At 38.2% G+C, this 23363-nt stretch overlaps 1 protein-coding gene across 4 annotated transcripts in view; it reads right to left on the bottom strand.

The window, feature by feature from the left end:
• Nucleotides 1-23363, bottom strand: part of rubcn (rubicon autophagy regulator) — a 58684-nt gene that overhangs the window by 13639 nt on the left and 21682 nt on the right. For 2 of the 4 annotated variants that reach the window (XM_043702393.1, XM_043702396.1), the window contains 8 exons: nucleotides 21796-22326; nucleotides 17433-17477; nucleotides 15363-15458; nucleotides 14487-14602; nucleotides 12718-12922; nucleotides 7506-7604; nucleotides 5802-5876; nucleotides 2845-2905 (listed from right to left, as the gene is read on the bottom strand). In XM_043702393.1, the coding sequence (XP_043558328.1) occupies nucleotides 2845-2905; nucleotides 5802-5876; nucleotides 7506-7604; nucleotides 12718-12922; nucleotides 14487-14602; nucleotides 15363-15458; nucleotides 17433-17477; nucleotides 21796-22326 (1228 nt within the window). The remainder of the gene's footprint in view (nucleotides 1-2844; nucleotides 2906-5801; nucleotides 5877-7505; nucleotides 7605-12717; nucleotides 12923-14486; nucleotides 14603-15362; nucleotides 15459-17432; nucleotides 17478-21795; nucleotides 22327-23363) is intronic. The other 2 variants (XM_043702395.1, XM_043702394.1) reach the window with 2 other exon arrangements.

Below are 23363 nucleotides of genomic sequence, written 5' to 3'. Positions count from 1 at the left end.
GTTGGGTCGAAGGGCCTGTTTCCACACTAAGTAATCTAATTTAATAACTTCTTTCCAGTCATGAGCTGATACCCTGAACCCTGGCCTTGAACTGGCAGCACAGTCACCTGAACTCTCACCCATTGCTGCAAAGAAAAACATCAATTCCCCTCACTATATCACCTCCTGCTATTGGAGTGTATTGTTGTTTGCCCTAATTGAACAGTTTCCTGTACCATGATGCCATGGTCAGTTTCATCAACCAGACTGCAGATCATGTTCTCATCCAAACAAGAGGAGAGAACCACAAACCTACTGGATAATCACAGAGGCTGACAAACCTGAACATCTGCTCTCTGGATTCCCTTACCTGCCTCACTCAGTCACACTCACCAGTTTCTGACCACTTACCAAATCAAAAGACTCTATCCAACGTGGTGCAACTACCTCAAAGTATAAAGAATGCAGATAACCTCCCCTCTCTCTGAGATGTTACAGTTTCTATAGTTCAGCCTCCAGCTCAAACTGAACTAAAGCTGCTAACACTTACTGCAGACAAGTTTGTCCTAGATCACAATTGTATCCAGGAGCTCCTGCATGCTGCAGCCATTTAACATTTCGTATCCTAGAACACAGCATGCAGAAAACTTTTAACCTCCATGATGCTCCAGTTATTCAGTGTCAAACTTCTCTAAATGACATCACTTGTAACTACATGACCATTTTATTCAGTTTTTAAGGCTTTACCAGGAAGTCAAAGCCATAAATTATCCATTTGTTTTATTTCTCAGTCTAAAGTCAACTACTCTGCTATTCACAAGGTCACAAAAAGTTACAATTCATTGCATCGAACTTCAGTAACATTCCATTATGGGCTATTCCTTCAGTTTTAATTCATATATTGACTGTATTCCACAGTATCATCTCTTGCATATTTTCTATGATTTGGAGCTCATTACAGCCTTGCAGATTTGGCAAGCCAAACTAGAGAAACACTCAAATTTATACTGTTGCCCTCAATAGAAAACAATTTCTAAGATTATGAAAACCAGTGAACAAATTTATTTTCAACAATAGATCTGTTCTATTTCAAACATTGAGCTGAATATGGAATTGTTTTGTAATGACAGATTCCTGAAATAAAGATCCAGATCTTCTGGTCCATGGATAATCAGAGACTGGTACATATTTAAGGGTGCGTCCAATGTTACCAAATTTACAGATATCCCAATTTTCAGTGCAGTTCTTGATACTTTAAATATATAAAAAAGGAAGAGACAGGCCATAGTTAGACTGGGGCGATAAGAATGGGTAACCAGGAAAGGCAGAGCAGCTGAAGAAGTACACTGCATCAGTCTTTGTCGAGTAAGACGTTATTAGCATTTCAAAATTACTAATGAATCAAGGGTCAAAGGAAGATGAAGAAGCAAATACAATAACAATTCTGAGAGAAAAAAAAGTGTTAAAGAAGCTTATGGGGTTTAATAAAGGTACGTTCTGTGGATCCGATGGGATACATTCTAGGATATTAAAAGGAAACAGCTATAGGGAAAGAAGATGCACTGATAGAAATCTTCAAAAGGACTTTTAGATTCTGAGAAAGGTTCAGAGGATTAGAAAACTGACAAGGTAACACCTTCATTAAAATATGGGAGACAAAAAAAAAGGTAATTTTAGACCAATTAGCTTAATATCTATTATTGGGAAAGTGAGTGTCTATTATAAAGGATGCAATAGTATAGCATTTAAAAAAAAAATAATATGGTCAAGCCAAGTCAATATGGTACTATAAGGCAGAAATCAGGTTTGACTAACTTACGAGAATTCTTTGAGGGGTAACAAGCAGGATAGATAAAAGGGAAGCAGTGGATGTCAGGTTTCGATTTTCAGGTGTCATAAGATACTACATGTTAGGGTACTTAATAAGAGAAGCATCAAGACATTGTAGGCTTGTTTAGTAGCAGGGATAGAGGATTGACTAACGAGAGAGTTGGGATAAGGGGGACATTTTCAGATCTGCAGGTATTGAAGTGCCACAGAGATTAGTGCTGGGACCACAATTCTAAAGTGGACAGTATCCTGGGCTTATTATTAGCGACAACATACAAGAGCAAGGGAACATTTGTTGAACTTATACAGGACACTTGCTGAAGCTCAGTTGGAGGGCTGTGCACATTTCTGGTCGCCACATTTTAGGAAACGTTTGAGCACATTGGAGAGATAACATAAGACACAAGAGGTATACAAGAATGGATTTATGGTTCGTAAACTACAACTCATAGGATAATTGGGGAAGTCAGGACTAACAAAAGCAATGTGCAGAAAAGTGTCAGAGATTGGGTGGCTTTGAGGGAGTATGTTGCCTGGAATTGTGTTGGAAGCAGGTTCATTCAAAACATTCATGCAGGCATTAGATAATTAATACAAATAGTGTGCAGGCCTATAGGAAAAGGCACAAAGTCAGACCACTCATTTGAAGAGTTGATGCAGGTATGATGGGCCAAATGATCTGCTCCTCCACCATAACAACTCTCTGATACATTATTTTGGTTGTGCACAACCTCAGACAAACTAAGTCAGGAAGGTTGCATCAACTCATGTCATAATGGACACCTTTGAGATTAGCAAGTCCAAATTTGACTTACAATATACTCTAATGTTGGTAGGAACGGGGTCAGCAAGTTTGATTATAAGCAATGGAACAAAAGAAAATTTAAGTTTGACCAACAGTGAAGGCGACATTTGTTACCAAGAAATGCATTCTGTCCATGCTTTGGCATTTCACATCAACTATAAAAGGAGAGTCTAACACTCCATATCCTAATCTAAGTGTAAACTTTGACACAGATTTTAGTCAAGTCTTACATGGACTCTGAGCTTATTGCTGGTTTGCTCCGTGAAGCCAAACTCTTTCTAATGTCTGCATCTGTAAAATAAAACAACATACAGCGTTCATGACATGTTTTTAAACAACCAAAGCGTGAGTTCAAGGGACCTATTCCAAAGTTTGAAGAATGGCTGCAACACTAATGCACCATATTTAATGGATTAAAATAAAGCTTCTATACACACAGATACTTATTTTCAGAACAATAATGGGTGAAACAAAAATTTATTTCACTGCATGCAACCCCAACAATCAAAGTTACAACTGCATCTCAATTCTAATAAAACCAAATGATTAATGGCACAGAAATGTGAACTGCAGAATGAATTTGAAGATTTAAAATATTCAAAAGAACAATTAGACACATGTTTATGCCCGTTACTTTCCACATCACCAGTTTCCTTAAGGATAAGAAGTGGGAGGAAGAAACAAATTGTTGTAAAATTTCCCGCAGCCAGTGATAGGATGGGACTTGCCAGATTTGATTCAATGTGAAATTTGTTACAACAAATTTTGAACAAAGCAGTTGTACTCCACGACAGAGACAACATATCTTGAAAACAGATTTTAAAACTTAACTGTACCTATGATAATATCTATAAATGTCCATGGTAACAATTAACAATAACTCAATGCTGCTCAATTTTTTTCCCCTCTGTTAAGAAATTGGGACAACTTGTTTGTTACATTTTGTTGACCTTCATCTCTATAAACATTGGCACACATTTGAAAAGGCAGTGTTAAATAATTTTTGTGAATAGCAAAATCAAATCGGTGTGCTAAGGCATTCATCACACATGAATCAATGCCACAATCATACACCTTTATGCATGATTTATTCAAAGTCAGACCCAGGGAGCAGTACAATGTATGAAACATTGAGCTAATTCCTTGAACAACGATCAAAAAGCAATTTAATAGTGGCAACCAAACTTACCAAGTTTAACAGTGGACAAATTCAAATTAAAGCTATTTAAAAAGGGAAAACACGAACACAACACAATACTTGCAAAAGGACCATTCCTCAGAACACAATTAACAGTGTAAATTACAACAGAAAGTGGAATCAAACTTTAAAATTTCTCTCAAAAAATACAAAATCTATCACAATTTAGATAATACCATACAGGGAAAGCTACACAGAACAAAATTTAAATGTTAAAATCAGTATGCCAAATATGAACAGGTGTTTTCGCTGCAATTAAACATGGCAAATTCCACCACTTTCATAAATCTTTGGCTTTGACAAAAAGGATAAGAAGATTACAGAATTAGCAGAAGCCAGAATCCGTGTGCTAAATGACAGATTTCACAAGTATTCAAGTCTAGATCCAAGTCTCAGGAATTTTTTTTTAAAATCCTGAAAAGTGATCTTAACTGTTTTAAGGCATGCTTTGAATGTACCAAACACTGGAATGCTTTCCCAAACTATCTGGCCAAACAAACTGAAAGTGACAGTGGTCTACCATATTGGTGATTTTATTAATCTTGATCAAGTAGATCAATTAAATTTGAGTGCTAGTACACAAGAATACCAGTTATTTCTAGAGACACCTTTCCTAATTGTGCCACTTAGCTTATTTTGTCGACGTCCCCTTGTCAGGGAAGGTAATTAAATGAAAAATGGAAGGGAACATTAAGCGCCCAGCTACATAACAGTGTACAGATTTCATTTACCAAAGTAATCAGACCATTTGCATTTCCCAAGGAAAGGTCCTTTTTGGAGCCTAACTACAGTTAAAAGACAACATATAACAAAAAAGAGCCAGAGAACTCTAGGGAGAGCTGCAGACTTACAAGTTTATCAATAAATATCAATAACAGAAACAAGTTCAATGATTTTTGCTTGGATGGAATTGAAGACACAACTAGTCTCAACTTCTCCAGATCAGAAAAAGGAAAAATCAACCATCCGGAGGCTCATCACTGAAATGCAATGAAACACCATTTTCAGAAATTCAATGGTTATGAAAATGTGATCACCCAATTGTTAATTTTACAATACTTGATATGCTGGAAACACTTGAGAAATGGCCAATTGGACAATGTCTACTGATACCTGCAGAACTTTATCCAATGAAAGCTGTTGCAAGAAGAATGAGGGGCAAATTATTAAGTCAAAAGAAAATCATTGGATCGATAAAAAAAACACACAAACCAAGTGGTGTTTTGGACCTTCAATATTTGTTTTAAAGAATTGCAGCTTTGATGAGTTTATACTGAAGTACACAAAACAATGTTTTAATAACATGATCCTTCTTTTTGCTGTAATGGTACATATTCATTTTTTTCCTGGTGTCAGATTTGTATCTTCCATGGCGTCAGCCTGCTTAAGGGGTCCTTCCAATGCTGCTTTAGCTACCAACATACAACAATTGGCCATGGACAATATTCAACTATTCCTCCAACTTGAAAACCTTCAGCACTTATGGGGGATGCACTTGGTTTCAGTGTGGAACCAACAGCAGAAATCCCAGAAACTACGCAAAAACTAGTATACAATCATCTAGTAAACAGAAATCTTTTGAAAAGAAAATTTTCCATCAAATTTAGAAAGCAGACTACTCTGGATTCTTTTGTCAGAGTCCTAAAATAATACTTTCATCTTTGATAATGTTGTGGCTCACTTGTCTAATGGCCCAGACAGATTCAATACTTCTTAGCTCAAAATTGGTATAGTAAGTCACGTTTTTTTCTGATAAATTGCAGTTTTATGAAATCAGAAATGACAAAGCTTGCAAGACATACAATAGTCTTATACCCACCTCTGTTAGACACCTGTTAAAATTGATCTGAAATACCCAAAAGTAAATTTAGTATCTTGCAATGAGTAAAATTATAAGAAGCCTCTGCAGACTGAGCTCTCCCTTAAGTGCTGTGGAAGTCAAGCATTGGAAATATAAATCAAATGACATCTAAATCACTAATGAAATACCTGAAAACAATGATGCCATTGATGCTGAGAGCCCATTCGCTGACATGTGAATGAGGTTTGACTCATCAATACAATCTGTATGACACAGTGACAATAAGATTTACATCATTCCAACAGTTTGGCAGTAAAGCCCTGCCTGATAAAGCGAAAAATAAACTCAAGTACCACTCTGTAATAATTATTGACTTAATGGTTGCAATTTGGCATAGTAAGGGATATAACAGCTTTAATAGAAATATAAAACTTGCATCTTACAGGAATATTCATTAGCAGCATTTTTGAAATAAAAACACACTTTAATTCAGAGTCCTCTTTTGTTTTTAAAACTTCAAATGTTGTAATTCATGATTGCTATTCAGATCACTAAAAAAGGAGAGATCTTGATAGACTGGGAAGGTGAGAAGGGAAAATATAAACAGACAACCTTCAGTTGCATCACCTTTCGTGAGAATGCCAAGCTCAAATCATTCTTTGGAATACAATAATTATACAAGTAGATATTTAATATTTTAAGCTAGATTTTCTTTAATAGCATTCAATTAAAGTCATTTACATTAATTCTATGTTTATGAACCCTCAAGCCATTTAAGATTCAGGTACAATTCTGGAGGGGTTAATTCTGATACACAACACATGATACAAATCGTATTTTAAAAAATTATGAACCACAAAAATCTTTAGCGTATACTTTTCTTACTAAAATGAGTATAATATAGAGGGAAAAATGTGACCAATACCAATGTCAGTTGCACATCTAATCAAACACAAGCAAGTCAACTGGGGAGAGGGGGGAAAAACAAAAGGACATTAAACTAACACTTCGCAGTACATTACAAAATTAGATCTGCTTCAGGTCTTGCGGATACTTTGCAGATTGACTAAAAAATGTTATTGACAGTTCTTCCCTTGGTCAGTTTGCAACTGAATTATCTGTGGACCACCTCAGTTAAGTGATGATGACATCCTTTATCAGTGTTTGTCCTAAACACGGATGACTCTTCCAAAAATGATGCAACCACACCAAAATATAGCAGAGAACAGAAAGCTACTTTTCTTATTCAGATGTACCAAAAATGCTCTTATTCCCATTGGAGAAAATGCAGATATATGTGATCCAAGTTCTGAAACATGGTTAGTCAACTTCAAAGATGGAGCATGATATTAGAAAGACTTTCACAAGAAAGTCATTTTCTCTCCATTTGCAAAGTGCTGCATGGTAAATTTAAATGTCAAATAATTTGTTTTTTGCAAATCAATAATAATTGCAGATACATATAGGAAGGCTAGCAGAGCTTATGAAACACTCCTCGTACTTTGATCTCATCAGTCATGAAAATATTTTAGTGATACCTTGGCATTTTACTTATTAACTATAGTTATGATACAGTGTAGTTATGGTAATTTGAGGATTTTCACCTTTCTCAAAAAAACAAAAAAAAATTATGGAAAGTCCAAAGTATTGTAATTGTGGGCGGCACGGTGGCGCAGTGGTTAGCACTGCTGCCTCACAGCTTTACTTATTAACTATAGTTATGATACAGTGTAGTTATGGTAATTTGAGGATTTTCACCTTTCTCAAAAAAACAAAAAAAAAATTATGGAAAGTCCAAAGTATTGTAATTGTTACAGTCTGCTGAAAAGCAGCCGCAGCAGCGGAATGGACTTTGCCTGTTCCACAATTTTCCCTTTTATCTTTGACAATACCTTTTAATTCGAATTCATCCACTCCATCCGTGGATCCAGAATCTGATAGAGGCGCAGAATCACGGGAACTGATAGGGGACCCACTTTCTGTGGTGCAGGCTGTAAAAGTGAAAGTGTCTGTGAAAACTACACATTTTAGAGGCTCAGTTAACAACAGAACGAAATAGAAAGTTAAATCAACTCATGCCGAATTAATAGAACTGTGCAGATGGCTGCTTGGTTGGCATAAAACATAGGAATTAGGAGAAGATATATTAGGCCTTTTAAGCCTGGTCTGCCATTCAATAAAAATAGAGTTGATTGATTTGTGTTTCAAATTTCATACTCTCACCTACCCCAATGGGAGAGAAATCTACCTCCACCTTAAAAATATTCAATGACAATGCCTTCTGAGGCAATGCATTCAAAAATCACAAGATATTTCTCCTCACCTCTGTTTAAAAGGGAATCGCTCATTTTTAAACAGTGACCCCATTTCTGGAATCACCCACAAACAGAGATCCCTTTCATGTCCATCTTGTCAAGGCCATTTAGAATGCTATGTACTATAATTAAATCACAACACTTCTTCTAAACGCCAATGGAAAGGTTAGTATGTCCAACCTTTCCTCATAAGGCAACAGAATAAGACAACAGCTAACAATCTAGTAAGCCTCCTCTGAACTGCCTTCAAAGCATTTCCATCTTTCTTTAAATAAGGAGACCAAAACTCCAAGTAGTATTCAAGATGTGGTCTCACCAATGCCCTGTATAACTGAAGCATTATATCCTTATTACATGTTCAATTACTCTCATACTAAAAGTAGCATCACATCAGCCTTCTTAATTATTTGTTGTATCTGCATTTTAATTTTGTAACTTATGCACTACAGCAACATGATACCTTAGAAATTTGGAAATCTGCACTCATTCTCCATTTACGTAAAACACTTCTTTTAAAATTCCTGCCAAAGCAAACAACTTCACATTATTCCACATCATACTCCATCTGTCAGATTTCTGCTCATTCACCCGATATACACCCATATTCATCTGCATTCACAGTAGGTCTGTTCCACAACCTACTTTTCGATATATGTAACAAACATATGTACATACAAACAAACATGTAAATTGGGAACTGGATCAGGCTATGCAGTCCCTCGAGTCTGCTCTGCCATTCAATAAGTTCATAGGCAATCAGATAGTAACCTCAAATCTGCCTGCCCACCTACTCCCACTAATCTTTGAACTTTTTACTTTACATTGTCAGTCACCTACAAACTCAAAACATGAAGTCATTGCACCTCCCTGCATCCCCTGCCCCACAATACAAATCATTGATACAAAATGCCAAAAAGCCAAGTCCTCAGCACAGATCTCTGCAGAATTGCACTTGGTATATTCCACCAACCAGATGACCCATTTATACAGAGACATACAGCATAAAAACAAACCTTTCGGTCCAACCAGTCCAAGCCAACTATAATCCTAAACTAAAACTAGTCCCTTTGGCCTATGCTTGGTCCATATCCCTCAAAACATTTCTTATTCATGTACTTATCTAGATGTCTTTTAAATGTTGTAACTGTACTGGTATCCACCACTTCTTCTGGAAGTTCAGACCACATACAAATTTCTATGTAAAAAGATTGTCCCCATGACTTTTCAAAATCTTTATTTTTATCCATAACTCTGGCTAAATGGCAGAAAATAATCTTCTATCCATGCTATCATGCTATTCCCGACACAAGCTTCTATTTTGCACAACTTGTGGGATCTTGTCAAATGCCTTCAAGAAATCCAAGTGCAGTACACCTACAGGTTCCCTTTTATCCACAGTAAATTTCTCCTTCAAGCAACTCCAATAAATTGGTTAAACAGTACCTTTTTGCATAAAATCATGCTATTTCCAATTACATTTTTTTAAAAACTGCCCAGTATGAGTTATCTAATAATCAATTCCACTTCTTCACCACAATATATGCCAACCAACTGGCCTACAGTTTCTGGTTTTCTGCCTCCCTCAATCTTGGGTAGAGGAGGTATATTTACCCTTTCCACTTCAGATTCTGGAAAGATTTCCTCGAGTTTTAGAAAATTGACACCAAGTGTAACTACAACCTCATTAGCCATCATCTTTAAGGCCTTAAGATAAATTGGGCCAGTGCTCTGTAAACCAAAATCCAGTTCTCACTCGTCAGTCTTTTAGCCATATATTCCATGCCTGAGTAAAATATCATTGGCTCAAAGTCAGCTCTGGGCAAACAAAATAGGCTGAGACTTCAGTGAAATATTAAGGAAATGCTCTCTTTTGGATGAGAGGTTAAGCTTAAAGATTGCAAAATAAGACAACAGACCATGGTGTGAGGGGCAAGGTATCAGTATGGATTGAGGATTGGCTGACTGGCAGAAAGATTGTGAAGATAAAAGGGATCTTTTTCAGGATGGTAGCCAGTGAATAGTGGAAGTCCACAGGAGTCTGTGTGGACCACAGCTGTTGAGGCTATATATTAATGATCTGGATGAAGGAACTGAGGACACTGTTGCTAAGTTTGCAGATGACACAGATAGGTGGAAGGACAGATGATGTTGAGGAAGCAGAAGGCTGTTGAAGGACTTGGACAGGTTAGGAGAGTGGGCAATGAAGTGGCAAATGGAAGACAACATGGGGAAGTACAAGGTCATGCACTTTAGAAGAATTAGAATTAGCTTTGTCACATGTACTCAAATGAGTACAGTGAAAAGTGTACAAGTTGCTGCTTACAGCACCATCTTAGGTACAAAGGTCCCTAGGTACAGCTTCTTCAGTTACAGCTCTTCAAAAAACAGAGAAGTATGAATTCCAGAACAGCACATTTTAGAAATAAATTATAAAATGGATGAAAAAAGTTCAGAATAAGCCAATCTACGCTGGTGACCTAGCCTCCAGTCTGTGCCAGGCTTCACTAGACCCTGAAATTGCTCTGGAATCACCTCGAGACTGGCAGTCCACACTGATGCCATGCCAGGCTGAGAGACTGCCACATACCACCGGAAGGCAATCATGCCAGACAGAGAGACCTGTCTTCTAGTAAAAGGAATAGAGGTATAGATTCATTTTCTAACGGGGGAAAGAACTGTGAAAACTGAAGCACAAAAGGGACCAGGAAGGCAAATGTAATGTTAGCAATCATTTTGAGAGAACTAGAATACAAGATCTGGGATGCAGATGTATGGAATACAGTGAGAACTAGCCACTTGGATACAGAACTGGGTTGAAGGTAGAAGACAAAGGGTGGTTTTGGAAGGCTCCTTTTCAAACTGGAGGCCTGTGACCAGCGGTGTGCCACAAGGATCAGTGCTGGGTCCACTGTTTTTTGTCATTTATATAAATGATTTGGATGTGAATGTAGGAGGTATGGTTAGTAAGTTTGCAGATGACATCGCAATTGCCGATTCGGTGGACAGCAAAGAAGGTTACCTCAGAGTACAATGGGCTGAGGAGTGGTAGATGCAGTTTAGTTTTGATAAATGTGTGGTGCTGCAGTTTGGAAAGGCAAATCATGGCAGGACTGACTTACTTAATGCTAAGGTCTTGGGGAGTGTTGCTGAACAAAGAGACCTTGGAGTGCAGGTTCATAGTTCCTTAAAGTGGAGTCACAGGTATATAGGACAGTGGAAGCAGCATTTGGTATGCTTGCCTTTATTCATCAGTGCATTGAGTATAGGAGTTGGGAGGTTATGTTGCAGCTGTATAGGACATTGGTTAGGCCATTATTGGAACAGTGCGTGAAATTCTGGTCTCCCTGCTAAAGGAAGAATGTTGTGAAACTTGAAAGGGTTCACAAAAGATTTACAAGGATAGAGCCATGGTTGGAGGGTTTGAACTATAGGGAGCAGCTGAATAGACCGGGGCTTTTTCCCTTGAGCTTTGGAGGCTGAGGGGTGACCTTATAGAGGTTGATAAATTCACGAGGGATGTAGATAGGCTGACGAGACGAGGTCTTTTGTTAAAAAGTGTGATGCTGGAAAAGCGCAGCAGGCCAGGCAGCTTCCGAGGAGCAGGGGAAAATCGACGTTTCGAGCATAAACCCTTCTTCAGGAATGAAGAAGGGCTCATGCCCAAAACATTGATTCTCCTGCTTCTCGGATGCTACCTGGCCTGCTGCGCTTTTCCAGTGCCACACTTTTCAACTCTGGTCTCCAGCATCTGCAGTCCTCACTTTCTCCGGAGATGAGGTCTTTTCCCCAGGATGGGAAAGTCCAAAGCTAGAGGACATAAGTTTAAGGTGAGAGGGGAAAGATTTAAAAGGGGATGTAAGAAGCAACTTTTTCTACAGAGGGTGGTGCGTGTGGAATGAACTGCCAAAGGAAGTGGAGGAGGCTGGTACAATTACAACATTTAAAAGGATGGGTATATAAATAAGAATGTTTTATAGGCCAAATGCTACCAAATGTAACTCGGTTTATTTAGGATATATAGTCAACGTGGAAAAGTTGGACCAAAGGATCAGGTTCCCCGCTGTAGATCTCTATGACTCTATAAAAACCACCTCTGAGTTTTAAGGGGCTCTTCTGTCTCTAGTTGCTCTCTTCTTCTTCATACTCATTTAGAATCACTTTGTATTTTCCCTAACTTTATCAGCCAAGGCTATTTCAAACCCCCTCTTTGCCTTCCTGATCTACCTCTTTGCTAGTGCCCCTACACTCTTTATACTGTTAGAGAGATTCAGCTGTCTACATCCAAAATATGATTCTTTTTGATACTTGATTACAACCTCACTGGTCCTCCAATAATTTGAGTGAAATTCTTCTGCAACTGGCTGACATGACAATTTGTCCCTTCAGATTCTCTAATGAGAACACATTTTACCAAAAATATCCACCTATATCTGACATGCCACCTACTTAGGAAAGAAAAAATGGAAATGACAGTTTCTCCAATATTGCAAGAAACTTAATTTCACACATTCCACGGTTCTCACACACATCTTCAGACACTTCTGTAAACATCTACAATTACTCAATAGAGGGCCAGCAATGTTCAACTTACAAACACAATCCCATTCAGGGGTGCAATTTTAAATATCTGGTATTTGAATGTTTTTTGTATTTACAAAGATCATCCTGCAATTTGTTCTGACTTAAATACAAACCAACTTGCGAATGGACCCTGTTCAAAACCCAAGTACTGCCTATATTAAAAGGTTTATTTTTCATTAGCAGATCTTATTTACACAGCCATACATACTATCTGATTCAGTGTTCCTCAATCCAGGCAGAAGCTTTTTCGTACGAATCTGCTGTCGTCGAATACGAATCTTCTGTTTTAGTTCTCTTATTTCTTTGTCACTATCCTCTTCATCATCATCCATGATCTGTTTCTTCATCAGATTGCACTTCATTAGTTCAATGGCAGCAATCAGTGATTCAGAGATACTGAAATGGGCATTCTCCTAAATAAAAAGGTTAAGTTTTTTTATTATGAATATATTTTGTAAATACAATAGCAAAGAGAAGGAAAGGGGATACTTCTTAAAATAATTGCCATTCTGAAGAGATCTCTCAAATTACTCAGGTCATCTTAAAACTCTGGATACCTCTGCTGCGAAAAAAATAAGTGTATTCGGTCAAATGGGTCAGTTTTATGCCAGAGAAAATACAGTGGTTCTCTTTAAGTGCTCAAAACAAGCAAAGGAATTTTTTTTAAGATCCTTTCCCTCTGCCTTCCAAGAGCAAATAGTATTTTAGATTTTGTCTAAATAAATTTTGCAATTGTATTCACAAACCCTATGTCACTTCCCTTGAATGAAAACAAACTTTGAAATTGTATCAAAAATAATTGTTCTCAAGAAGGGTATGAGTCTCAAAATGTTAACTTTGTTTTCTCTCCACATATGCTGCCAGATTTGCTGAATTTCTCCAGCAATTTCTGTTTAACATGATTTATTTGCTGATTTTTAGTCAGTACAGGTGAGTTTGTACCTATTTACTTTTCCCTCATTCAATAAGAATGCCCACATTATGGATAAAGAAGGACAAGCCAGCCTTAGCATTTTCTATGTTCTATATAATACACTTCTAAATCACATTTGATTGTTTCAACAAGTGCAATTTAAGGAGCGAAGATAGAAGAATAAAAGCAAATTACTGCAGATGATGGAATCTGAAGCTGAAAGGGAAAATGCTAGAAAATCTCAGCAGGTCTGGCAGCGTCTGTAAGGAGAGAAAAGAGCTGACATTTCGAGTCTAACTGACCCTTTGTCAAAGCTGATAGAAGAATGATGTTATGCAACCATCACAATTGAAATTTGGATCATACCCGTTAAACAGTTCTGAGAAAGTTTTAATGCATCTGCAGAAGAAATCCTCTAACAAGGTATCTAGTGGAACTGGTTTTTAAAACCCACATCAACTTAAGCCAAACATAAAAAATGAAAAGTACAAAAAAAAAACAAATGTCTAATAGCAAAAAGGATTTTAGTGTACCAATCCTAATCCAATCTTTTTCAGAAATTACAACAAAATTCCAATAGTCTGTTTAGCATCAAGTAAACTGGATAGAGAAGGAAGTGACAGATTGTTCTATTCTCAGGCAGCTTTTGCAATGGACGTATTAATTTTTTAAATCATCACATTATTTCCAGAGAAAATCTGTAAACTTGTGTACCCATTAGATCAAAGCAGAAAGGAACACTGCACTGTCCAAGCTGTGACATTTGTGGTCTGAGTGTGCTTATCTTGAGATAAATAAAGTTTTACAAAATTGTCATGGTGTTGATGAGACAAAAATCAAAACAACAGAGCTTTTAAAATCTAAAATCAAAACTAACCAAAAATAAACAGTGGTCATCAAGAATTTTCATAAACCCAAATTTTTAAAAGCAGCTAATAGAAAGCTCACTTTAACCTTAATAAAAACTTGCAATGCACAAAAAATGTGAAAAATAAAGAGAACAAATTCAAGATGCAGAGCAAATCTTCACATCTTTGTTGCTTAGGAAGGAAACATAAATATACCTTTTCCAAGTCTGCACAACTTCCGAAGTCCTGTTCCGATAGATAGCTGATCAGAGACTGGCCCTGTGATGGTCGGCGAAACATTCCATCAGAACGGTGTGTGTAACAGGTACCCTCTAGAACAAATTAAACCAAAACTGTAAGAACAAGTTGAATTATTCAGGGCTATAACCCTGAAGACATCTGACATAGTTCACCAGGACTATGATTGTTATTACCTATTACACCTCTCAAAGTGTTGCATTATCAAAGTAATACTGAATGTTAAAATCTCAGTAAATTCTGTAATACTGAAGCTGGTAAGTGGAGCAGGTAATGTGAGCAATCTTAAATTATATAAATTCTATTCAGACCTAAAATTTTAGATATTTGTATTTAAAAATCTGCAATGTCTGAATAGGCCAATTAATCATAAGTTGCTTAAAGACATTAAGTATTTATCATTTGTTAATGAAAGTTTATAAAAGTTTCCTATTCTGAAATTAACAGAATTGTTACTGATTTACCCAAAAATGTCAACTAACTAGCTGCTAGCAGGTTTTCTGCTATTATGAATATGGACCAGGAAGTCCTGTTGACCAAAAAAAATGGGTATCTTCAGAATGGAGGAGACCAGAGCAGGGGAAGGGAGGGCAATCAAGAGAAAAAGGAGAGATGGAGACAGAAGCAAGGAAGGGATAGAACATTGCCACAGCGCCAACCCAGTGCCTGCCACACCACTTCTAGGGAGAAGAAAATTCCCAGCTTTGAAAATTCTGGGGCTCAAACCTCAACTTAATAAATCCTATGTTAGAAACAAAGATACAAGGCAAAATAATTTAGTATGCAACTTAAAACAGCAAAAGAAAAGTAAACAGATTTGGAAATGGCATTTACCAGCTTCCATATAGGGAGAGATAGGAGAACTGATCTGACAACTCTGAGTTGTGAAAGGACCATTTTCCTTCAGGTTTCTTACTCCCAGGTGTGACTCTAAAAGAGGAGATCCAGTTAGTCAGACATTCATTTATTTTAGAGACTAATCACTTCATTTTACTGCAGGCTTTATTTCCCTTGAAGTGTCAGTTAATCTGTAATACTGCATTGCTATCCTGGGAAATAATAAGTTAGTTAGGACATACTTACATTATAGCATTAAATTTATCAGAAACATGCTTTAAAACAAATGGAGCTTTTTAAAACAGTGTTTTTTATTCAAATTATCTGCTTGATATTGGAAATCGGTTTCAATAAACCAAACAAGAGAGAAAAAATATCAATACTTAGAAAAACAAATACTGAAACTGAAAGCAACATGCAAGACAGTTTAAAACTAGGGAAAAAAACAAAGTGCACAATCATATGAAATGTAAGTGAAGCAGAGAAGTGGTGTCGCTGGTCAGGCTAAGTCAGCATCAACCAATATATCGGTGTTTACAAGAGTTAGGTTCTGCAATTAGTGTCAGATTATCACAGCCAAGGAGTCCAATGTTGTTAGCCTATCTGCTCCATGCTTTTTAAACACTGAAGCATTTAAATCCTTTCCAAGGGCTTCCATTCAGTGTTTTCAGTAGATTCAAGCTGATTCTATTAGATCAGAGGATGAGAACATGTAGCTTGAACAACTTGAAATGAATCAATTCAAGACCACATTTTTGGGACTGTCGTCATCTTTCCATAATTAACAATAAAGTCTCATCAAGGTATTTAATTTAGCAATTATTCTGATGTTTTTATTTAGTTCTGAAGGTCTTCACAGAAACACAATCAGATTAAACATCTGATCACGAATTTTAAAATAAGTAATTTCAGGAGGCACCAATCAACTAAAGCTCTGCATCAAGAAATTCCTGTTTGACAGCCATATCTGAGTTCCAATCACACCCAATTAATCAACACCTTAAAAAGAGCTAAAAGAAATGTTATAACTTGTTTATAAGGAATAGGTCTAAAACATGGCAGGCTGTATGTTGCTTGGGATTGCAGCTTGCATTACTAATATTCTGAAATTCATGCACAAACAAGAACCTAAGTGCACTGTGTAGCATTCTCAAATCATATTTCCAATCATTGACAGGCCAGCATTGAAAAGTCAGGCACTGATCCATGATTCAGAAAATTAGCAGTTCTGGTTGTTTTAGTGGTCACTTTTAAGCATTGCAAGCAGCCTCAGAACCACCACCTCAACAAAATTTGTTTAAGCTCTCCTGTGGCAGTTTGAAATTAGTGGAGTACTTAAAATAATAAAACAAAAGTGGGTGGCCAATATGTAATGACCCAATCACATGATTATCTTGTCTTTTAATGAGGGTCACAAAGTATCTCTTTTCAAAAAAACTTGCAAAAATGCCTCAAATTATGCTATCATTAATCCATTTCAGCTTTTTGGAATATAACAATAAAAGTTTGTACATGATTCTTCACCTAAATTTATCACATGGAAAGTCACAAAGGAGAAGCAAATCAGGCCATTTCTTTGCTCAAGGAACCAAGAAACTGCAAAACATATAGTTTGAAATTGATCAGAAAGCTGAATTTCATCAGCACAATTAAAACACTTAACTCCGATATCTTTCAGTTGTGGATTATACAGACCAGAATATAGACAGTGTAATCTAAATGTATATTTAACAATATTATTACAAGCAAATTTTTCCAAAACAAAATGGTCAATCATCTGAATGAAAAAAGGCCAGTTCTCATTTGGATCACTAAGCTATACTAACATATCTATATACTCTTTTTTTAAAAAAAAAGAGATTTTGACCTAAACGATAAACATTAAAAACTTAAAAGGTGCATGGGGGAATTTTATTGGTTGAAGCAACTTGAAATGTAGACCAACAACCAGTTCCATTTCTGCACTTTACAAAATGATAAAGCTGACACTGATGTTATCATTAATTATAGTGAAGACTGCATGCTGCTGCTTCATGAAAGTGAAACTTATGACAGCTATTTTCAAACCTTCCACTGGGTCCTCTACTATAATAGTGATTTTCCGGAGGTCCCCTTGAGAAAGCCGAAGAATAAAAATTGGGAAAATGAAAGATTACAAAACATTAGGATGAGAGAACAGCGCCAAATATATGATCTCTTTGCTTTGCTCAGTGCCTCTGCCCCACCTTTCCAAAATGCACATTCGTATTCACGCTGTTGGCAAGTTAGCTATGATGAAAAGCTGTAAATAATCACCTCTAATATGCAAAGACAGCCTTGTTAAGTTTCTTTTCCCTCTTCTAAATGGTCAAATCAACACTGCAAAACTGGCTTCCATAGCCAGTACAAGACTTGAAAAATTATACAACCGCTGTTACAGCCTAGCTGGCTCATTATATATTTTGCATGATAAATGTTCAATGTTTTGTAAAAGTACTAACTAAAGGCAAATAAATAAACAAATGCTTTTGCTTCGTTACTTCCTATACAAGATTCTTGACTGGAGAAAGATTTTTCCGCATTTAAAACATCCATTTAAAACCTCTTTAAATCATGAATTAACTCTCCGATTACATTTATAAATGGGTGTCAATGAATGTAGTCTATTCCTAATATTTCAGAGCCATAATATTTATATAACTGGTCTGGTATAGTTTCTATTCAATGCTAACCTCCCCAGATGTTGATAGTGTGGGATAAAACAATGGTAATTCCATTTAACATCAAGGTGCAATTGCTGAACCTCTATGGTAGAAAGTGTCTTTATTTGGTAATTGTGTGGCACAAATGTGACTTGTCACTTATCTGCCTAAGCTCAGATGTTGCCTTGCTGCATTTGGCTGTGGACTGCTACAAATAGTAGTCACAAATGGTGCAGAACATTGTGCAATCACCAAACATCTCCACTTTTTTCCTATTGACAGAAGGAAGATCATTGATGAGGCAGTTGAAGGTGGATGAGCCTACGTCACTGTCCTGAGTAGCTCCTCCAGACATGCCTTGAGCCTGAAATGATTGCAGTGATTGTTTCATTGTGCTAGGCATAAGTCCAGAGGAGTGCTCTCCCAATTCCCAACAACTCAATTATTGCTAGGGCACCCTCATGCCATAGTTTTCCCTTGACATCATAATTTAATAGTCACACTCATCTCTCCACTGAAGTTCACTTCTTTGGTCCATGTTCAGACCAAGTGTCTACAAAATTCAGAAGAACACACTTGACAGAATGCAAACTAAGTGTGTATGAGAAGGTTATTGTCAGCTAAGTGCCATTTGATAGGGCTATCGTTGACACGCTGCTGAATAGTGACAGTAGATTGAGGGATAGTGGTTTATCAGGTTGGATATGTTCTATTTGTGAACAAGACTCACCAGAGCAATTAATCATAATGAGGTAGATTGAATTGTTTGAATTTGAGTGGGATAGCAGATGGCTAGTTCTGGAATACAAGTCTTCAGGACGATGACCAGGATACTGCCTGACCCCATAGCTTTTCCAGAATCCAGTGCTGTCATTTCAATGATATTGTTTGAGATGTACACTGACATCTGTGGTGCTTGGGACTGACCTCAAAGAGGCTGAAACAGAACTTCATGTGATACTTCTGGCTGAAGAGATATATGAAATGGTAAGTCTGGACCTTTGTACTAATATGCTGTCGTTCCCCCATCATTCAGGGTAGGGATATTTCTGGAGCCTCCTACTAATGACCCATCACTAATTTTGGCTGCAGGGGTGGCTGTGGTTAGCGACTGCCTCACAGGGCCAGGGACCCAGGTTCGATTGCACCCACAGGTGACTGTATGGAGCTTGCACATTCTCCGTGTCTCCTTGGGTTTCCTCCCACAGTCCAAAAGATGTGCAGGTTAGGTGGACTGGCCGTGATAAATTGCCCCATAGTCTCCAGAAATGTGCGGGCTAGGTGGATTAGGCATGGGAAAAGCAGGTTTACAGGGATAGGGTGTGGGCCTGCATGGGATGCTCTTCAGAGAACGTGTGGACTCAGTGGACCAAGTGGCCTGCTTCCACACTGCAGAGATTCTATGATGACTGTAGAACTTGCATTGTTCACTGGTTGCGGAATCCCTTAGCCTTTAACACTTGCTGAAGAGGAGACCTGACATGCAAATAGTCTTATATTGTAGCCTCATCAGAACAAAGAACAAAGAAAATTTACAGCCCGGGAACAGGCCCTTCGGCCCTCCAAGCCTGAGCCGTCCAAATCCACTGTCTAAACCGATCACCCAACTCCTAAGCCTCTGCATCCCTTTGCTCCCCACCTACTCATGCATTTGTCCAGACGCATCTCAAACGGATTTACCAGGTTGACACTTCTTTTTTCGGTCCATTTAGTACTGCTCCTGGACATGCCCTGACCTCTTAAGTGAGCCAATGTTAATCCCCTGGTATGGTGTTGATGCTGGAATGAGGGATGTGAGGGGCCATGAGGTTGCAAATTGTGGTCAAATATAATTCTGTTGCTGAAAAGCCACTAATACTTCGTGAATGTCCATTGAGTTTATGAATTTGCTAAACATTTACCCATTCATCACAATGGTGGCACCACACAAGATATTGGAGAATTCTCATTGAGAAGATGAGGCTTCGACACCACATACACGATGATAATCACTCCTAACAATACTGTCATTCCGGCAATACAGGCAGATTGGTGAAGGGAGGTCAAGTCTGTTATTCAATTTTTTTTTGTTTCCTCATCACCTTCCACAGGGACCAATCGGTAGCTATGTCTGTTAGGACACAACCAACTTAATCAGCATTTGTGCTACTCTGCCAATTATGGCGACAGCCATTGAACATTCTCTGCCTGTGCCATCTTCGGTGCGCCCAAGCTGTGTCCATCCTAAAAAGTGGATTTGTTTTGTGCTCTCTTTTGGAGATGGGTTGTTAGTGGCAATCAACAAGTGGTTGTGTGTCCATGCTTGACTTCATGAACATATATGACATATGACACCACAGGCTCGAGGGGTCAAATATGTCAAGATCTCTCAGATCAACTGTCTACTCCACTGTATACATCTGCATTGCCATGTCAGTGAGACAACACAATCAAGGACTGCGATAGTGGTGTCTGGATGCAAGGTATGATTCAGAGATTGACTGCCAGTGGAACAGCTCCAACTAATTTTGTCAGAAGTCCCCAAATGTTAATTCAGAGGACTTGGCAGGGTTGAAAAAGCCATTTGTGGCATTGTTGCTTCCAGTCCTTGGTCAAAGTTGGGTGGTCAACCTGATTCCATTTCTTTATTAGACTCGGTCAAAAGTTAGACACAATTGAGAGTTTTTCTAGGCTAAGCCAGGGAGTACTTAAGAGTCAATAATGTTGCTGTGGATCTGGAGTCTCATGTAGGCCAGATCAAGGGAGGATGGTAGAGTTTTCTTACTTAAAATAAAAGGACAGTGAACCATTACAATAGTTTAATGGCAACCATTAGACTAGCTTTTAAATCAAGAACATTATTAGATATCTACTCAGAGTAGTAAGGGTATGGAATGCTTTGCCTGCAACGGTAGTAGATTCGCCAAGTTAAACTACATTTAAGTCGTCATTGGACAGGCATATGAATGTACATGGAATAGTGTAGGTGGGATGGGCTTCAAATTAGTATGACAGGGCGGCACAACATCGAGGGCCGAAGGGCCTGTACTGCGCTGTAATGTTCAAATGATCTATGTTCTGTGTGTTATGGCGGTATGCAAATCCCTGACCCCAAGGATTAGCTTTGGTCTTTGCATAACTAGCCCAATGAGCAAAGCTGCACCACCACCTCCCCAGTGAATTGAAACCAAGCAATACATCCTCAGGCCTCCAAACAAACACCAAGTTTCAACTGACAGGTGTTTCATTCTTTTTGGCATCTTCCATATCAGTCATCTTTTGATTAGTTCTGGAGATAAACTTTATTTTAATTAACTTTCTAGAAGTTTATTTCCATCTTCAAAGCTATTCCCCTTTCTGAAAGCAGCTTCAGATTCCTTAAGATGTCACCTTTAAAGAGCTGATTGAGGAAATGCTCACAGGTTTATCAACCACAAGAACAATCAGCATTTCTCCTGTCCTATATTCACCTGCTACTCTCATACTTTAACTGAAGAGATCATTACGAGTAGAAGCTCTGACTTCGCTTCAACTGTTCATAAGTATAAAAGCTTAATGTCAGGCAGAACTTCATCCCCTTTCAAACAGATGATAGTTACAGGCCAAAGACCAAAACGTTCTACAGTTATTCACACCAGCATGATTCATCAACAGATTTACCAATTATTACATTTTTCACCTTGTTGACTGCAAATGAAAATTCTACTCATCATACCTTGCACCAAACAAATCTTGATCTATGTAATTCATTGAATTAAAATTCACTGTACCTGATGTCTTTGCTGTTGCTATACCAGTATCAGAATGGGATCGGCTATGGCTCTTCTTGAAACTAGCCTGTCGTTCCAGATTCTGGGTTTCGGAAAAACTTGAACGCCTTGGAAGATTCAGCAGAGATTCACTACAGCTAACAGTGATTTTAGGAACTTGCCAAGCAGAAGGAACTAGTGTCTGAGAACCGCCAGAACAAGAGGAACTGCTATGACTGCACTGGCTTGAACTGCGATCTCTCCGTCCCAGATTTCCAATTGCCAAATACTCTGGTCCATCATCCATTTCACTTGATCCCTCATCCTGTACTTCAGCTGAAGAATCCTCACTATGGCTAACTGGGGTACTAATAGTTGTCTCACTGACTGGAGAAAATGGTTCCATAGAAGGGATGTCGTGAAACTGGTGGATGCCAGAGTATTGATCCAATGCCGGTTTATCCGTTGAATCTGGAATAAATGTCAAATTAGCCCGCTTCTTTAATGCTTGCCGAGTGTTATTGATATTACTGAAATCCTGAGGTGCATCACCTATTAAAAGAGAAAAAGAAAAAAGGATTAGCAATTGCATTTTTTCACGAATTTTATGGTATTGTACTACAGGCTACAATACAGACAGTGGTGCATGAATCACAATAAGTTGGTTTGCAGGTGCAGCTGGTAATTAAACCAACAGAATATTGTCCTTCATTGCTGTAGGATGGTGTTTAAAAATAGGGAGGTTATAGTACAGCTGTATGCAGTGCTAGTGAGGCCTCACCAGGAGTACAGTGTACAGTTTTGGTCTCCTTATTTGAGAAAGATTGTACTGGCTCTGGAGGGGGTGCAGAGGAGGTGCGCTAGGTGAATTCCAGAATTAGGGTGGTTGGCTTATGAGGAGAGACTGAGTAGACACCAACTATACTCATTCGAATGACAGGGTATCTTTTTGAAACATATAAAATTATGAAGGGATTAGATAAAATAGAAGCAGGGAGACTGTTTCCATTGGCAGGTGAAACTAGAACTTGGGGACATAAGACTGAGTTGAGAAACTTCTTCACCCAAAGGGTTGTGAATCTGTGGAATTCCCTGCCTAGTAAAGTATTTGAAGCTACCTCAAATGTTTTTAAGACAAAGATAGATGGATTTTTGAACAGTAAGAGAATTAAGGGTTATGGTGAGCGAGTAGGTAAATGGAGCTGAGTTCATGAAAAGATCAGCCATGTTCTTATTGAATGGCGGAGCAGGCTCAACAGGCCAGATGCTGGATTCGTGGTGCTGGAAGAGCAGAGCAGTTCAGGCAGCATCTGAGGAGCAGTAAAAATCAATGTTTTGGGCAAAAGCCCTTCATCAGGAATAAAGACAGAGAGCCTGAAGCGTGAAGAGATAAGCTAGAGGAGGGTGGGGGTAGGGAGAAAGTAACAGAGTACAATAGGTGAGTGGGGGAGGGGATGAAGGTGATTAGGTCAAGGAGGAGGGTAGATTGGATAGTTGGAAAAGATAGGACAAGTCATGGGGACAGTGCTGAGCTGGAAGTTTGGAACAAGGGTGAGGTGGGGGAAGGGGAAATGAGGAAACTGTTGAAG

Source organism: Chiloscyllium plagiosum, chromosome 13 (assembly GCF_004010195.1).
Source record: "Chiloscyllium plagiosum isolate BGI_BamShark_2017 chromosome 13, ASM401019v2, whole genome shotgun sequence".
In the NCBI taxonomy this organism is placed as follows: Eukaryota; Metazoa; Chordata; class Chondrichthyes; order Orectolobiformes; family Hemiscylliidae; genus Chiloscyllium; species Chiloscyllium plagiosum.
This window is presented reverse-complemented; position numbering and strand designations above follow the sequence as displayed.